An 18785-nucleotide genomic window follows, 5' to 3' on the forward strand; every position below is an offset into this window, starting at 1 on the left:
TTAGGAAAGTCTAAATAAAATCCGTTTGTGTGTGGGATGTCTAAAATTCTGGAAGGTCCTTTGTATACAGACTTTAATTTACAAATCTTATGGCTTATCTCACTTGATTTCTCTTGTGTTTTGCCTTGAATTAGGTCACAGACTGCAAATTTACTATGCTTGAAATTCTTAGCAGGACTCCGAATTCTCACTTCTACTTGCTGTTTAATTTTGTCTTTAAGAGTTTCTTTCAATTTAAGGGAAGTTGTCTTGGTGTAGTACTGGACAATTTTGAATTGTACAAAGACTGTTGAATAAAGAATGATTTTTTTAATTTTTTTTTTTTTTTATGACATACCTTTACTCATACTCGGAATTTTGATGGTCCTTCTCAAAGTAGCCTCCCGTGAATTTGGTGCACTAGTCCCTGCATTTCTGCCAGTCTTCAAATACATGCTGGAAACAATTTTTTGAGAGGTCCTTCAAAATTGCCTCCGCAGCCTTCACCACTGCTTCTGATGATTGATAATGCCTCCCGTGAAGGCGTTTCTTCACGTTAGGGAATAGAAAAAAAAGTCACACGGGGCTAAATGCTTCACGGAAATGTGGTCTTTTGCGCCTGATATGGACTTGCAATGTTTTCAGGACATCCCTGTAGTATTGTCCAGTTACTGATGTGTGTGCAGGTACAACATGCTGATAAACCATGCCACGAATATCAAAGAATGAGATGACCATAACTTTCCCAGCAGAAGCAACCATTTTGGCTTTTTTGTGGTTTGGTGATGAAGGAGATTTTGACACTGAGCTTTGCTGTTTGCTCTCAGGATCACAATGATGTAGCCAAGTTTCGTCAGCAGTGATTACATTTGAAAGAGACTCCGAATCTTCCCTTAACATCAACTTTACCTGCATGCAGACCTGCATGTGAATGTCCTTTTGTTTGGGAATCAACATTCTTGGAACCCATCGTGCACAAACGCGTGTCGTGTAATTTTTCTGTCACCAATATGTGGTTGGCACCCAATGAAATTTTCAGAAAGTGATCTTAAGGTAATTCGTCAATCCTCTCTCACAATGACAGCAACATTGTTGATGTTTTCTTCCGTAAGAGCAGTAACTGTGGTACCAGGTCCACCTTCCTTTGAAATTGATTGTCTCCCTCTCTTTAAACATTTTAAACCACCTCCAAGCTTTGCTGTAGGGAAGAACAGACTCTCCATAGGCCTCCTGTAACGCTGTATAGGCCTCAACTGATGATTTGTTGAGACCAAATCAGAATTTCAAAGCCGCATATTGTTCCTCCATTGCAGCGGTAGGTAATACTGAACGTGTCTGACCTTGCCCGCCTCTCACAGGCGGGAACCAGGAGTCCCAACCAGAAACTGCTATGGTGTGTTTGTTGCACATTAAGCTAACAGAATATCATAAGGTTAAATTTTAATGTGAGAAATTATGACCATTAAAAAAAATATATATATTGATCATTCCTTATTGAACAGCCCTCGTATATATTTTAGATGGATCTTTTAGTGCACACTATAATCTGAGACAATGCAGCCATTGAATGAAAATGAATAAACAATCCTGCTCTTCTGTTTCTAGTAGCAAAGTGTTTGAAATATGTCATTTCAAGTAGTAAATCATAAAGAGTATAATAAATTATTTCTGTAGACTCTGAGGATGTCTCCTGCTAACCAAGACAAAAATTTAGAAAGAAACTGATCCGTAAGACCCAAAACCAAATTGCATCAAGGAAGTAATGCAGTTAAATTTAAAATTTATATTAAGTACATACCAATGTTGTGATCTTCACTGAGTTAAAATAATAATCATAGTTCAGCGGAGTATTACACTGCACAACAGAGGCATTGTGCATTGCTTCTTTTACTGAAATGTATGCATTCTGCAGTTTCTTGTACTCAAGCACAGTCTCTCAATAAATCTTCTATTTTTTTTAGGTCATTCCTGATTGAAGAGAAATGCAGGTTCCTCAGTAATTTCAGCATCCATACAGCTGAAGTTGAATTGCCTGGGGAATTTCTGCTACCAAAGGTATCGATTATTATTTTCATTTCTGTTCTCAATTTACTATTCAATAATACTCTCACTCAAATAAGTAAAATTCTATGGATATGTTGATTAATCTTATAGGTTTGTTCTCTGCTCCCAAGGAGAAATAAAGTTGGAAAGCACAGCAGTGATAGCTTTATTTTTACAGGTTTCTCCACTGCTTGTTCCCTCAGCTGTAGGTTCAGTGGTGATCAGTCTTTTCTATCTATGATTTGTATTCCATAGGGAACTTCCAGTTTTTAGAGTAGTTATATAATGTATATCCAATGCTTATTGTATCAAATATATGACCAGAAAGGAGAGTGGGGAGGGACAACTATTCATTCTGATTTGAGAGAATATCCTTGCCATTCGCTGGAAGTTTTGAAGCAATTTTCTTATAGTCCATAGACATTTTTGCAGTGGACTACAGTTTTTGTTAATGAGCTACAGGCAAACATTTTCTTCATACTGAACTAACATGATGGCCATAGACGGTTCCCTAACTTTTCATTTGCGTTTGGTCTCATATTGTGTTTATAATTATGAAACATGGGAGGGAACTGTTTAATGTTTCTAGAGTAAACCTCTTCTCATGTAGCAGTTTGTGCTCTATGTAGCCAAATTGAAACTGTGTACTGGACCTTTTGTGTGTAATGCTTTTGTCAACAGCTGTCTAGGCACCACTCAGGAACGGTTTGAGATACCAGTTTTTGAACTCCAAATTCTCCGACAGTCGGAGAGCAGTAACTAGAATTAGCCACAACTACCAAGTATCTAGGAGTTCCTGTCTGAAGTGGTTTTAAGGCAGAATTACCATAGGAAATACAACTATGAGGGAGGCAGATACCATGCACAGATTTATTGGAAGAGATTCCAAAGGAAGTGTAATTTGTGAAAGAGGTGGCTTACAAACCTTAATTCGACCAATAGTTGAATATTATTTGATAGTCTGCACTTCTTACCAAGTTGGATTAATGGGAGAGAGATAACAGATTTGATAAAGAGCTTTGTCTCAGGTTTGTATAGTCAGTTTTATAATGTAACCAAGATGCTCTAAAACTGCAGTGGCAGATGTTGCTAGAAAGAGGCCACTTACTGTACAGACTTCACTCATAAAATCCCAATAATCTGTATTCTAACATGATCAAGAAACACATTAGTTCCTCAAATGGACATCTCATGTGGTAATTCTGGCAGTAATATTTTAGAAATTCAGGCTTACGCAATCAATCATTCATACTCTCGTCCCATCTTCAAATGGACTGATCCAAACATGCTCTTCATGTTCTATGCCAGAAGCTGCAGTGTGACTATGTGTCATCTTTTGCTGAATTTTGAATTGGCAATTTTTTTTTAATTTGGAAAGTCTCAGTTGCACATTTTGAAATACCAGAATGTTTCGATCAATGGATCATCTTCAGATCTATGTGGTTACATCAGCAACCTGTCGTGTCTATGTCAGAAACTAATATCAGAGTACTGTGTTTTGCAGAACGCACTATTCTGGTGTGAAGTACTCGCACAGTCGCAATGGGTTGCTGATGAAGCTACATAGATCTGAAGATGACCCTAAGTGATTGGAATATGTCGTGTACTTAAACATGTGCAACTGAGACAGAAGATCAAATGAGAATTGTTTTAAATATCAATGTATTTGCTGTTATTTCATGACAGGTATTTCGGGTATAGTTCTGACTTTGTTTCCAAAACTGCAGAACATGCCTATAAAAAGAGCACAGCCAGCATGGACTAAAATCATAGTGGGTGACAAACCAGGAACTTTCTCCTTCACCTTTCTTTTAAATTTTTGGAGTCTTATTAGTTTTGTCACTTAGGAAACTTATTGCTCAGTTTGCTTCTCAGAAAGTAGACACTGCTTTTGGTGACACATAGGCACTTTAAAAAACAGTAACAGCCTTAGCATTTTTTCTAGTGTTTGTACTAAAACATTTAGTCACACGAAGTGAGTGATGTCCACTGACCCCAGTTTTTAACTTTCAGCACACTCATTACTATGTACGGATCTCACGATTCATGCCACGCGTGGATGTCGTGCAGAAGCACAATACTGCTGCCCGTCGCCTGTATATCCGTGGGCACAATGGGAAGATCTACCCGTACCTCGTTGTGAATGATTCGAGCCTTGGTGATTCGAGGAGAGAAGAGAGAGTGCTGCAGTTGTTGCGTTTCCTCAATCATTATCTGTCCAAACAGAAGGTAAGTTTATATGTTTTTTCCAGACTGTTTCCATGTATTTTGTTTTTACTTCATCTGCTCCTCTGATAGGTAAGAAATTGTGTGTAATAAAACACACTTTGCACCGGAAAATTGAGGAAAATATTGAGATGGATCAGGATGCATATCCCATCTGGATTTAGGTTTTGTATCACTCCTTAAATCAGGAGATCGGGTTTTTGGGACGACAAGGGGGGGGGGGGGGGGGGGGGGGAGGTGCTCAGGTCCTCTCTCCAATACCCTTCCGCTTCCAAATGTAATTTGCTGTCACTCCCACTTTCAACATACTGCACTTTTCTTAGAATTTAAAATAAAAATAAAATTGTAAAATGTTTTGATGTAATAATAATCTGTTTATATGAATCCTTAGTATATTGCTTTAGCACACCTTACAGTCTTTGCATACATAACAACTCTTATGTAAATGGACAGATAATAAATTTACTCACTAAGCGGTGGGAGGGGAACACACAAAATGATTTAACTTTCACAAGCTTTCGAAGCCAGTGGCTCTTTCTGGCAGAAGACTTGAAGGGGAAGGAAGAGGGGTGAAGGAAACAGACCGGAGAGGTTTAGGGAAAGGGGTGCAGTTTAGAAAAGTCACCCAGAACCTCGGGTCAATGGACACTTACCGGATGGCATGAGAAGGAAAGAAACTCCTCATCCTGTCCGGTAAGTCTCTCCTGACTCGACGTTATGGGTGACTTTTGTAAACTGCACCCCTTTCCCTAAAACTCTCCAGTCATTTTCCTTCACTCCTCTTCCTTCCCCTTAAAGTCTTCCGCCATAAGAAGGGGCCACTTGCTCCAAAAGGATGTGAAAGTTAAATCCTTTTATGTGTGTGTTCCCCAGCCACCAGTTGATGATTAGATTTTTTTTATCTGTCCATTTACAATATATTATCAATATTTGATTATTTTCATATACATAATTACTCTAAAAACAAAGATGATGAGACTTACCAAACAAAAGCGCTGGCAGGTCGATAGACACACAAACAAATACAAACATACACACAAAATTCGAGCTTTCGCAACCCCTGGTTGCTTCGTCAGGAAAGAGGGAAGGAGAGGGAAAGATGAAAGGATGTGAGTTTTAAGGGAGAGGGTAAGGAGTCATTCCAATCCCGGTATCCAATCCCGGTAGTGGAAAGACTTACCTTAGGGGGAAAAAAGGACAGGTATACACTCGCGCGTGCGCGCACACACACACACACACACACACACACACACACACACACACACACACACACACACACACACATCCATCCGCACATACACAGAGACACGCAGACATTTGTAAAGGCAAAGAGTTTGGGCAGAGATGTCAGTCGAGGTGGAAGTAAAGAGGCAAAGATGTTGTTGAATGACAGGTGAGGTATGAGTGGCGGCAACTTGAAATTAGCGGAGGTTGAGGCCTGGCAGATAACGAGAAGAGAGGATATACTGAAGGGCAAGTTCCCATCTCCAGCGTTCTGACAGGTTGGTGTTAGTGGGAAGTATCCAGATAGCCCGGACGGTGTAACACTGTGCCAAGATGTGCTGGCCGTGCACCAAGGCATGTTTAGCCACAGGATGATCCTCATTACCAACAAACACTGTCTGCCTGTGTCCATTCATGCGAATGGACAGTTTGTTGCTGGTCATTCCCACATAGAACGCTTCACAGTGTAGGCAGGTCAGTTGATAAATCACATGGGTGCTTTCACGCGTGGCTCTGCCTTTGATTGTATACACCTTCCGGGTTACAGGACTGGAGTAGGTGGTGGTGGAAAGGTGCATGGGGCAGGTTTTACACCGGGGGCGGTTACAAGGGTAGGAGCCAGAGGGTAGGGAAGGTGGTTTGGGGATTTCATAGGGATGAACTAAGAGGTTACGAAGGTTAGGTGGACGGCGGAAAGACACTCTTGGTGGAGTGGGGAGGATTTCATGAAGGATGGATCTCATTTCAGGGCAGGATTTGAGGAAGTCGTATCCCTGCAGGAGAGCCACATTCAGTGTCTGATCCAGTCCCAGAAAGTACCCTGTCACAAGTGGGGCACTTTTGGGGTTCTTCTGTGGGAGGTTCTGGGTTTGAAGGGATGAGGAAGTGGCTCTGGTTATTTGCTTCTGTACCAGGTCGGGAGGGTAGTTGCGGGATGCGAAAGCTGTTTTCAGGTTGTTGGTGTAATGGTTCAGGGATTCCGGACTGGAGCAGATTCGTTTGCCACGAAGACCTAGGCTGTAGGGAAGGGACCGTTTGATGTGAAATGGGTGGCAGCTGTCATAATGGAGGTACTGTTGCTTGTTGGTGGGTTTGATGTGGACGGACGTGTGAAGCTGGCCATTGGACAGATGGAGGTCAACGTCAAGGAAAGTGGCATGGGATTTAGAGTAGGACCAGGTGAATCTGATGGAACCAAAGGAGTTGAGGTTGGAGAGGAAATTCTGGAGTTCTTCTTCACTGTGAGTCCAGATCATGAAGATGTCATCAATAAATCTGTACCAAACTTTGGGTTTGCAGGCCTGGGTAACTAAGAAGGCTTCCTCTAAGCGACCCATGAATAGGTCGGCGTACGAGGGGGCCATCCTGGTACCCATGGCTGTTCCCTTTAATTGTTGTTAGGTCTGGCCTTCTAAAGTGAAGTTGTTGTGGGTCAGGATGAAGCTGGCTAAGGTAATGAGGAAATAGGTTTTAGGTAGGGTGGCAGGTGATTGGCGTGAAAGGAAGTGCTCCATCGCAGCAAGGCCCTGGACGTGCGGAATATTTGTGTATAAGGAAGTGGCATCAATGGTTACAAGGATGGTTTCCGGGGGTAACAGACTGGGTAGGGATTCCAGGCATTCGAGAAAGTGGTTGGTGTCTTTGATGAAGGATGGGAGACTGCATGTAATAGGTTGAAGGTGTTGATCTACGTAGGCAGAGATACGTTCTGTGAGGGCTTGGTAACCAGCTACAATGGGGCGGCCGGGATGATTGGGTTTGTGAATTTTAGGTAGAAGGTTGGGGTGCGGGGTGTCGGTGGGGTCGGTGGGGTCAGGAGGTTGATGGAGTCACGTGAAAGGTTTTGTAGGGGGCCTAAGGTTCTGAGGATTCCTTGAAGCTCCGCCTGGACATCAGGAATGGGATTATCTTGGCAAACTTTGTATGTGGTGTTGTCTGAAAGATGACGCAGTCCCTCAGCCACATACTCCTGACGATCAAGTACCACTGTCGTGGAACCCTTGTCCGCCTGAAGAATGACGATGGAACGGTCAGCCTTCAGATCACGGATAGCTTGGGCTTCAGCAGTGGTGATGTTGGGAGTAGGATTAAGGTTTTTTATGAAGGATTGAGAGGCAAGGCTGGAAGTCAGAAATTCCTGGAAGGTTTGGAGGGGATGATTTTGAGGAAGAGGAGGTGGGTCCCGCTGTGACAGAGGACGGAACTGTTCCAGGCAGGGTTCAATTTGGATAGTGTCTTGGGGAGTTGGATCATTAGGAGTAGGATTAGGATCATTTTTCTTCGTGGCAAAGTGATATTTCCAGCAGAGTGTACGAGTGTAGGACAGTAAATCTTTTTGTTAAGTCTCACCATCTTTGTTTTTAGATATATTTTTCCCACGTGGAATGTTTCCCTCTATTATAATTACTCTGTAATTCATAATTAAGAGCAGGGCAGAGGGTTCATCAAACCACCTTCAGTCGCATTCTCTGCAGTTCCACTCTTGAACAGTGTGCTGAAAAACGAGCACTTCAATCTTTCTCTGATTTCTTTTATTACAGTGATCATTTATCCCTATGTAACTGGGTACCAACAATCTTTTTTTCACATTCGGATGAGAAAGTTGGTGATGCAGATTGATGAAAAGATCCTGCCACAACGAAAAACACCATTCTTTTAATGATTGCCACCCCTAACTCCCATTTTATGTCTGTGAGACACTCTTTCCTGTATCACGATAATACACAATGAACTGCCCTTCTTTGAACTTTCTCTGTGTCCTTTGTCAATAATCTCTGAAGCAGATCCCACAGTGTGCAGCAGTACTCCAGATGAGGTTGTACAAGCATAGTGTGGGCTGAACTTCCTGGCAGATAAAAACTGTGTGCCGGACCGAGACTCGAACTCAGGACCTTTGCCTATCATGGGCAAGTGCTCTACCATCTAAGCTACCCAAGCACGACTCACGCCCTGTCCTCACAGTTTGACTTCTGCCAGTATCTCGTCTCCTACTCTCCAAACTTCACAGAAGCTCTTCTGCAAACATTGCAGAATTAGCTCTCCTGGAAAAAAGGATAATGGGGAGACATGGCGTAACCACAGCCCGGGGGATGTTTCCAGAATGAGATTTTCACTCTGCAGTGGACTGTGTGCTGATATGAAACTTCCTGGCAGTTTAAAACTGTGTTCTGGACTGAGACTTGAATTTGGGACGTTTGTCTTTCTTGGACAATGCTCTACTGCGAAAGGCAAAGATCTCGCGTTAGAGTCTCGGTCCAGCACACAGTTTTAATCTGCCAGGAAGTTGCATATCAGCACATACTCTGCTGTAAAATGAAAATATCATTCTGGATAGTGTAGGCTGTCTCTTTAGTAGACCTGTTGCATCTTCTAAGTGTTCAGCCGATACATCGAAGTCTTTGGTTAGCTTTCCCCAAAACATTACCTGTGCAGTCTTTCTGAATTTCATAATTGCAATCTGTAAGTAGTTACTCGAATTCCCAGCCTTCAGATTTACGTGATATCACATAACTAAAAATTTAGCAGATTCCTTTTAATACTTTACTACTCATGTGGATGACTTCACCATTTTCATTCTTTAGAGTCAGTGTCTGTTGCCACTTTTCGCACCATACAGATATATTGTCTGAATTGTTTTGCAATTTTGTCTTATTGATTGGCGACTCCATGGAGTGTCCTGTGCACTATGACAAGATAATGGATATACTTGGAAGGAGAGACAGCATTGGTCGTATTTTTTTGTTTTATTAACCGCAAAATCGGTTTTCGGTCACTTAGTGACCATCCTCAGTGCTGTAATATACAATGTAAATTGGTAGGCACTGGTGTCAACTAGCTTAGAGCGATCACAGAGCTCTAAGCTAGTCGACACCAGTGACTACCAATTTACATTGTATATTACAGCACAGGCCAAACTTTGCTAAATTACATTAGTCAGAATAATTTCCTAATTAATTTCAACTAACTAGTTTTGCTAAAGCTCAGTTCAGTTCAGTTAGTTGAAAGTAATTATTTCCTATTCTAGTCAAGTTGTTGACGTGTAAACAGATGATTACTGATACAGTTAGGAAAATAATCTGTTAAAGTATTCAAGTATCTAATGTCTAAGACATTGTAGGAACATCAGCACTGAATTAGTTTCCAGGTAATTAACACTTTTATGTATGATATTGTTCATTTAGCTATTTTGTCAATTTTCGTCATCAAGAAGGCTTATTTTGTAAAATAAAGTTAAGACCAAAACCAATTTTTCTTCACTATCCAGTTAATTTGAGGTGTAAAATTCTAATTGTAAATTATCAAAATTACATATTTAACAATGTGAAACTTTAGTAGCCATTTTTGCAAAGCGACATAAGCTCTGGGCCTGAAGCCATTTTTAAGTCAGTCTGTTCTGAGGTCAGTCAAAACAGTCGTAATCTACTAGTGCAGTGATGTTTTTAACTTCATATGAAACCTGACAGTGAATTAGAACTGTTAATGACATACGCAGATTAACTTGAATGTGAAAGACAGACAGTGCCTAGATTCCGAGCGTGGAGCCCATGTCAGTCTGAATTGTAATACAGAAATGGTGCATGAATAAGATGACGGACGCTGAAGTAGAACATTTAACAATGATTGCTGATTAACTTTTATATTAAAATGCCACATGTATAGTTTCTCTAAGTGAGACTGTTGTCATATAATTGAAAAGGTGCAGTATGTGCATACCTGGTAAATGAGGCTTAACTACATAATTAAGACATGGACTGGCCATAACTAATTCAGCATTGGGTGTCTGATGTTTCACTTTATTGGATGTAGATAGTGCTTTAGCCATCCGTATTTACAGTCGGGTTTTTGCCGTGATCGGGCCACTGAGGAACTACAAACTGATATATGACCAAAAATGTCACAATGGCTGCTCAGACTGTCGCCTAAATTGTTTATATAGATAAGGAACAGCAGAGGGCGTAAACACTACCTTGGGGAACACCAGAAATCATTTCTGTTTTCCTCGATGACTGTTAATCAACTACTATGAACTATGTGTAAAAGAGAGGAAGGCTGTTTCTTTCAGTCCTTTCCTATTATGTTTTGGTTAGTTTATGTTTCCTTTTGGAGGGTCTTCCTTATTCTGTCTTCCTTACTCAAATGGTGTCTGCCGGCCCTATCTGTGGATTTGCAAGCAGTGTTGGATTCGTCGTTGGCAGAAGGTACGGTCAGCCTGTAAATGGCCACCTTTACTGGGCTGGAACACATTCATTTGGGATATCCCTCAAGCAAACAACTAAAAACTTTACTGTATTAAACAACTTCCAATTTCCTAAGTTACTCCCCAGTTTTAGACTGTTCTCATTTTACTTTATTTGCCACTTGCCTTGAATCCACATATGCTCTAAATAAATTGATTTGGTGGTTTGGAGTGCTCCCAAGATCAGTGTATTGTTGATTACCTTTCTTTCAAGTCCTTGTGTGTGACTGAATGGTACGAATAAGTGTTGGACTCCAAATCCCGAGGTCCAAGACTAGATCCCCAGTTGGTCCTCGAAACTTTCTTTTGTGTGTATGGAAAGTGCCAAGTTGCATTGTAATTCAGAATCCACATTAAACTATAGGACGTCCTGTAGCTGCCTGGCTAAGTCAATTCAAAAATAGTAGTAGTTAAAGATCATATCCTCTCCAGCAGGACTGTTTATTATACAGCATTACAGTGTTCAAACTGACCATCCAACTGAGGGCAACACTACCGTTAATGACGTGGGGCATTAAGCACAAAGCTACTTTGAAGAATTAAAATTATAATTAGAGGAAAATATGGCTCTCAGTTTCATGTATATTATACGAGTTCTATCCATCTTATTCTGTTATTTTACTGAGGACCCTGTGAACTTTGTTCTTTGGGAACTTTTAACCTGAAATCTTGGAATAAACTACTGTGATTTTTTTTATTATTAATAAAGAAATTCCAAATGTGTATGTCAGTTACATTAGTCCTTGATTTGTTTCCTTGCAATTCACAATCCATCCTCGAGCAGTGTGCTCTTGGAGGATGATGAACAAAGGCATGAAATTAGGAAAACTCAGTAAAAGTATAGGAATATTGGAAAATGAAATGTAAAAACAATTGAAATAGAAATATCAACCTGTTGAGTATGCTGTTAACTTGTCTCAAGCTTCATTGCGGAAATGCTTCTTACAGTGTGGTTCAGTCATTACCTGAATCATACCTACTGGGTCATCCTAAATTAGCTAGCAGGAAAGCATGGAGAGAGGTCTTAGATATAAGTTTGTGAGTCAGTCAGTGAGATACACATAGGTTGTTCGTTTAACAAATCAGTGTCCCCAAAATTCAGGAAACAGGGGTGGATCATATTTCTTGCAAGCAGTCTTAGACTAAAATTTTAATCTGCCACAGTCTTTCAATATTTTGCTTCTTGCTAAGTGATCTTCCTTAATGTCACTGTTTGGGTACATTGTAAGCTATATTTCTCATTTTCTTTCTTGCATGTAGACTGATACAAAATGTTTAGTTTCAAATAGCTGCTCAAAGTTCTTTTGTGAAAGAAAGTAAAAAAAAAAAGTTTGAACATACTAAAACTATGTCTTAAAATAACTGTTCCATGAATTACAGCATCAAATAATCATTTAATTCAGTTGTAAATCATGAAGACAGTGTTTAAAAACTAGTGTTAATAGCATTATGGTTTGGACCTTTACAGAATCCCATCTGGCTTGCTGTAGTGAGAGATATAATTATGGATTTTTTTTCTTTTTTTTTTTGGGAGGGGGGGGGGGGAAGCACTTGCTGAAATTTTTAATTTCTCTGATAACATTCAGGTTTTTGGTTTTATGAGAATTGTCCATGTTTCAGGAAACAGCTCGAAGATTCCTGCATTTCACAGTGCCTCGTGTTGTTGCTGTTGCTCCTCAAATGAGACTAGTTGAGGACAACCCTTCATCAATTTCTCTACTGGATATATTCAGGGAAAGCTGTGCAAAGAACAAGATTGACTTTTTAGACCCTGTTTCTAATTATTATGATCAGCTTAGCACAGTACAGGTATGTAGCTAGCCAGCTTTTGATACCTACAGCCTAGTTTATTAATTAATTCTTCTCGTCTCCATAGTGTTGTAACTTCATACTTATGTGTTAATGGTGCTCTCCCACATTCACATCTGTGTCTGGTTTCACACTCTACAAACCACTGTATAGTCTGTTGTGGAGGATACTTTGTGTAGTAAATTTCGGTCCTGTACCAATCACATGTTGAGTGATGAGAAAATGACTGCCTCTGTGCATCTGTAAAAGTTCTACTAGCTCTTACCTTAGTCACAGGAACCCTATATGGGGTATACTTTGAGAATTGTTACACAGATTTTCCTGAAATTTACCCACAATTCTCAAGAACAGTGTTGCTTTTCTACCAAAAATTCCCATTTACAATCTATGAGCATCTGTTTCAATTTCACGTGGACTACACTAACTGGATACGTGCCCAGCAGTGTGTCTGTGAATTTGTATGATGATGCCTGCTGTCGTGAATGCTATATAAGGACTCCAAATGCAGGAGCACTACTCTAACATTGGCCATACTAGTGGTTTGTAAGTCGTTTCTTTTATAGATGCAGTGCACTTTCACAAAAAACCTTCCGATATACTTTAGTCTTTTATTCACCTTACATACTACATAGTGATTCTTAGTATTACGTGATGTGACATGCTCCAAGTGATTGTTCACATAATCTTGCATCCTCTTTGTTATGCATATTACCTTGCATTTATTCATGTTTAAAGGTTACTACTCATTACCTCAACAATAAATTTTGTGTAAGTGTTCCTTTATTTCCACATGATCATCTAATGATGATACTTAACCTGTAGAGAGCAGAGTTTTCAGCAAGTATTCTGCTTATACTGCTGATCCCCAATGGGCCTAGTGTTGTCATTATGTGGTACACTGTATTATGCTGCACTGGTCACAAGTTTGGGCAACTGTCGCTGAATTTCTGGAAATTGCTTAAGAAGTGTAATGTACGCCAAATCTCCTGTTATCATTCATACTTCTGCACAATCACTGTGATGGAATTGACCCTGTCTGCATAGACTGGTTGTCTCACTGCTAGCAATATCTGTACCTCATATTACATGAGCTTCACTACTTTTAGGAGTACTTCAAACTATGGCATTTTGTTGTGAACGCTTTTGTGGTTAACTGCAAAGATTTTAATACTCTTGCTTGGGGGTGGGGGGTGTCTTTTGGATTTTACACTTATACTTATGGGTCCCCTGTAGCTATCAGTAAAAAAACTGCACATCTAACTGATTTAGGGGGGAACCCTACAGTTCCGAGCACATGTGGCACAAGTCCAGAAAGTCACAGCCTAGCTTCCTGCAGATCCTTTGAAGCATCTTGTTCACTTCTTCTACTTGACTCAGTACCAGGAAGGCATGATCAGTTCTGGGAACATTACTGCAAATTGTAAGCTGTGCTTGAAACTCCATGCACCAGGTTGCTCTTCTCAACCTTCTGTACCAGCCACTGGAATGATCCAATGTGACCTCAGAGCCCAGATGACAGGCATCATTTGTTCCAATGTGCGTCACAATCTGCAGTTGGTTACACCATATTCCCTCAATAGCTACCGGAAAAGCCTCTTCATTGTGTCGAATGAGACCCCCGGGCATACACACTAAGTCCACCTAGTGTTCTTCCCTATCCCTTGCTGTCCTCTCTCTACGGGATACCATTATTCACCGTATGTTTGAACTGACGACGATTAATAGATTCCTACCCTTTTGTGTTTGCCTACTCTTGACACAGAACAAAAACAGATTCCCTCAAAATGGGTGAAGTGAGTCCTACTGGCTCAGTCTCGGTTCCATTGAAAGACAGCACCTCAAACTTGTTGTTTGGGGGGAACTGATATAAACCACTGAGTCCTCCGTGGTCTCCGTCTACCATGTACAGGATGGCTACATCTATCATTGACATGCCACTTGCAGTCAAGTGGACGAGTAATGGCAGATCATGCACCTCCAGTACAGGAGAATAGTACTTGAGGTAGTTTTGGTACCACAGGTTCATGACACTCTTCCAGCAAATCAGTTCGCAGCAGTAGCCAGTCGCTTGACAGCTGCTTTTGAATGTCAGTCAACTCGTTCCGTGTTCGAGAAGAATGTTCACTGTGGGGGCTGCATTGTGGCTGGTGCAGTGTACTGATATTACAGACACATTATCATAATATGGTATTTACCTATACCGTAACAGAAATTCATCTGTGTTGTAGCAAGAATTGTCAAGTAGAGATGATTTTAAATTGTTTCGAATAATTTCGTTACCTGTCAGCCCTTTTAATATATAATGGATGTGGGCAGATATCAGTATGCAGTATATGTTGCTCTTATCTATGCAAGAGTGCCTTTAAGTTGTAATTGGTGGGCAGACCATTTTTGTTTTTAGTTTTGTATGTATGAAATCTGGACAGCACTTTTTGGGTAATTTGGCTTAATTTACATTATCTAATTGAGTCACAGCTAACTGGTCTATAATCTTTCGATTACTGTCTTTCGTGTATTTAACAAGAGACAGCCACTGTACATGTGATGTATTGAGATAAGGCCCCCCTCCTCATTGCATTTTTTGCTGTGCCTATTTACTCTGATTTTTCCCGAAAATTAGTAAATGAAATTGTGTTTACAGGCTAGGGGATCTCAGCCCAGTGTCCAGGTCCTGCGGGAAATCCTCCAGGATACGCAAAAGAGTATGGTGCCTCGAACCCTGTTGAGTGACTGGGCACTAAGGACCTTCACAACACCTACAGATTACTGGCAGTTCCGGAAAATGGTATGGGTTAAAGCAAACTTTCCCAGATTTTGGTTTGTTATGTATTTCTCAGTAATGGTTTGGTGGTTGCAGGTACATCGTGTCAAAGATAAAAGTGACGTCATGTCAGTAATGTGCCGATTCAGGCATATAAACACACCATTTTACTTGAAATCAGAAAATACTTTTAAAAACATCAACCATATAAAAATAATTTAATAGATGGAAAATCTACTCACCAAGCGGCGGCAGAACAGGCACGTAAAATACGGTTGTAACTGGCAAGCTTTCGGAGCAGGTGGCTTTTATGTGTACGTTCTGCTACCTCTTGGCAAGTATCATCTATCCAGCTAAATGATTTTGTCAATAGTTGATTGTTTTCATTGTTGTATTCAACCATTTAACATTTTTATATTCAACCATATAAAAAAGACATTATGTTTTGAAATTTGTCACTTGCATCTCTATGCATTTTTATACTTAACAAATAACATTCAAACTTGTTTCCGTAGAACTGTAACCTCTTTTCCCTCAATGATAAATCAGGTGTAAAAGACAGGTACAAACGTTTGCTTTATTGCGTGTTGTTCTATGAAGGCATAAGAGAGAGCAAATGACAACACTAGTGGCACACAGCTCTGTCTTCCTGGGAAAATCAGTTCTGTCTTTCATGTTCATTTGACTGAGAGTGTAATTTATCTGTAATTCAGCGGTTCGAAACGCCCACACTAAACTAAAATTTTTTTATTGGAAGAGAACTTTGCTGCACAGTATGAGAGGTTCCAGTGGACTAGTAGCTGTCTGAGTATTCGCATGGCTGTAAAGCTTTATCACACATGAAATACAATGTTGTGTAAAGTTCACCATTCACAATACATAATCCTCTTTTCTATACTAACTGGGACTTTCTGTATAATTAAATTGTAATCACATTTTTACTATAGTAAAATGTAGCCAAAATTTACAAATCTTGCAACAGATGTGTACTTTCTGGCAGCATCCTTTCGAATTCTTTTAGGGCCACAAAAAAGTTTGAAACTTGAGATCATGAACCTGCAAAATATGTCAAATTTATGTCAATGATTGTATCTGGACAATGTTGTTTCGTGATTTAATCTCCATGGAATTATTTGTTGCTGAAACAATATGATCCATCTTTAACATGCTGAATGAGGTGACACACAGGTAAGACACTGAACTGGCATGACTGTGGATAGCAGTTCAAATTCCTGTCTGGCCATCTAGGTTTAGGTTCCTCTGGCTTCGTACTTGGAAAGGACGCTTACTTTGGAAAGGACGCTCCAAATTTCCTTCTCTCTCCAAACTTGGGCTCGATTTCTAGTAGCTCATTGTTGACAGAACATTAAATCCTGATCTTTGTTTCTTTAACAACTCAGTCTGTGAAGAATAGCTGTACAACTGAGTGTGATTATCACTTTTACTTGCTGAATTTGTTGCAACTGCTGATTTTCTCAAGGCAGCATACACAGTATTACAAATATGTGTAGTATTTACCAGGGATATACCATTTAATGTGCCATGAGGTTGTTATCCACAGATCATGAAAACCATATCAGAAATATCATCTGACAAGAATTTAGTGTGTTGCATATTTACTGAGAAAATGGGTAACTTACCCAATGAGGACTGTTTTTGTGGTTCTAAAACTTAATGTAGTCAATGAACTTTATTTACTTGGATTCCATATTCCATGTCCACTGTTGTAGACTATTTCTACATGAACAGCAGGGTTCAGACTTTTCCAAAAGGGGGTGGAGCAAGGAACTGCTATTAGAATTTATTGAATTTGTTATGGCTATTACGATTATATTTATTGACAGTGCATTAATATGAGATATTCCACTGCCCTTTCAAGACCAGTTGTTAAACAGCTGTGTAACTCATGTACTGTTCCAGTTCACATTGCAGCTGTCACTGGCCTGCTTCTGTGAGTACGTGCTACATCTCACGAGGCTGAACCCCGACATGATGTACATCCACCAGAACTCCGGCCTGATGAACATTGCGTACTTTAAGTTCGACGTCGATGATATGACAGGTGAGGTGGGCTCCTGGCCGCTGTTGGTTGTGTCAGACACACAGTGACAGTCCCAAACACTAAGTAATTTTAAAAGCACTGATAAGAACAATAGGAATTTCAAAATAGTTAATGTATTTTAAAATTTTGAATCATTAATTGGTTTTACCAATTATTATAGACCAGGATGTGGGGGTAACATTGAAGAGAAAGGAATTGTTATTCAGGATGTTGCTTAATAGGACTAGCAGAAAACTTGTGTTTGCTATGAACTGTTCATCCAGAACTGAGTGTGTTAACTAAAACCAAATACAAGTAACTAGTAATAGGGTTTTGGACCCTTATTATGGTGTTAAAACACCCAGTTTTGAAATGTTGCTATAGTCCAGAGATCTTTTCTGTGCATATTGTGTGTGTGTGTGTGTGTGTGTGAGAGAGAGAGAGAGAGAGAGAGAGAGAGAGAGAGAGAGAGAGAGAGAGAGAGAGAGAGAGAGAGAGGGAGAGAGAGAGATTTTTAGTGTTGTAAAATAGATAACATATTCAACATTGTTCTGAGAGGCTGCAGTTGTTACCAATGAAATGCACAAATAACAACTAAAAAAATAACTTATTGTGTTGAGGTTACACTATGCCATCAATTCTCAGGGTCTTATGAACAAGAACTAACACTTGTTGCTGATTGTAATTTCCTCATCTGTCGTCTTAACATAGAAACGTCATACCACTGTTTTAAAAGACAGTCCGGGGATTTGAAATTACTCTTTGAGACACACCTGTTGTGTTTAAGTCACATTGTTGCCTCCTAGCTGCTATCCTACCAGTGATTTGCTATGTCATAGATCTAAAAAAAAGTCTTCATGCTGAGAAACTGTTTTGCATTGACTAAAATCAGATTGTAGACACATTAAACACTGATGCTACTGGCTCTCCAGTTCATGAAAAATAGCCCATTACAGCACTGTATGTAGCTGGTTTCAATCCGTGGAATGGCTCTTCCACTCTCTTGCAATATTGCTGAGCAGTTGTACTTAAGTTCATTCTCCCCAGATTATTTGAGATTCTTTTTGAGCATCTCTACCAGGATAAATATTCTGACAACAGAAATTCCATGGAAATAGAGGTGATGAAAACAGGGAGGTGGCATAATGGTGAGACATTAAAGAGGCATTCAAGGGGATGGCAGTTCAAATATGTGTCTGGACATCCAGATGTAATTTTTGTGTGGTTTCCCTGAACCACTTAAGATGAGTGCAGGAATGGTTCCTTCGAAAAGGACGTATCTGAGCTACTGCTCTGATTGTAATCACATCATTGACGGGATGTTAAACGCTAATCTACCTTCTTCTTCTACTTCAAAAAATGTGGGAAACATTCCATTCAGACATTGGTACCATTGTGTGGCATGAACTGATGATGTGGCATTCTTGCATCAAATGTTTATTTCTTTACTTTGGATTAGTTTTTTT

The 18785-nt window shown here is 40.0% G+C and overlaps 1 protein-coding gene across 1 annotated transcript in view; it reads left to right on the forward strand.

Annotated features, from left to right (window-relative positions):
- LOC126146787 (transformation/transcription domain-associated protein) overlaps window positions 1-18785 on the forward strand; it is a 508296-nt gene that overhangs the window by 467128 nt on the left and 22383 nt on the right. The window contains exons 61-65 of the mRNA XM_049915647.1: window positions 1941-2034; window positions 4036-4251; window positions 12329-12517; window positions 15159-15302; window positions 17199-17340. Coding sequence (XP_049771604.1) covers window positions 1941-2034; window positions 4036-4251; window positions 12329-12517; window positions 15159-15302; window positions 17199-17340 — 785 coding nt within the window. The remainder of the gene's footprint in view (window positions 1-1940; window positions 2035-4035; window positions 4252-12328; window positions 12518-15158; window positions 15303-17198; window positions 17341-18785) is intronic.

Source organism: Schistocerca cancellata, chromosome 1 (assembly GCF_023864275.1).
Source record: "Schistocerca cancellata isolate TAMUIC-IGC-003103 chromosome 1, iqSchCanc2.1, whole genome shotgun sequence".
Classification (NCBI taxonomy): Eukaryota; Metazoa; Arthropoda; class Insecta; order Orthoptera; family Acrididae; genus Schistocerca; species Schistocerca cancellata.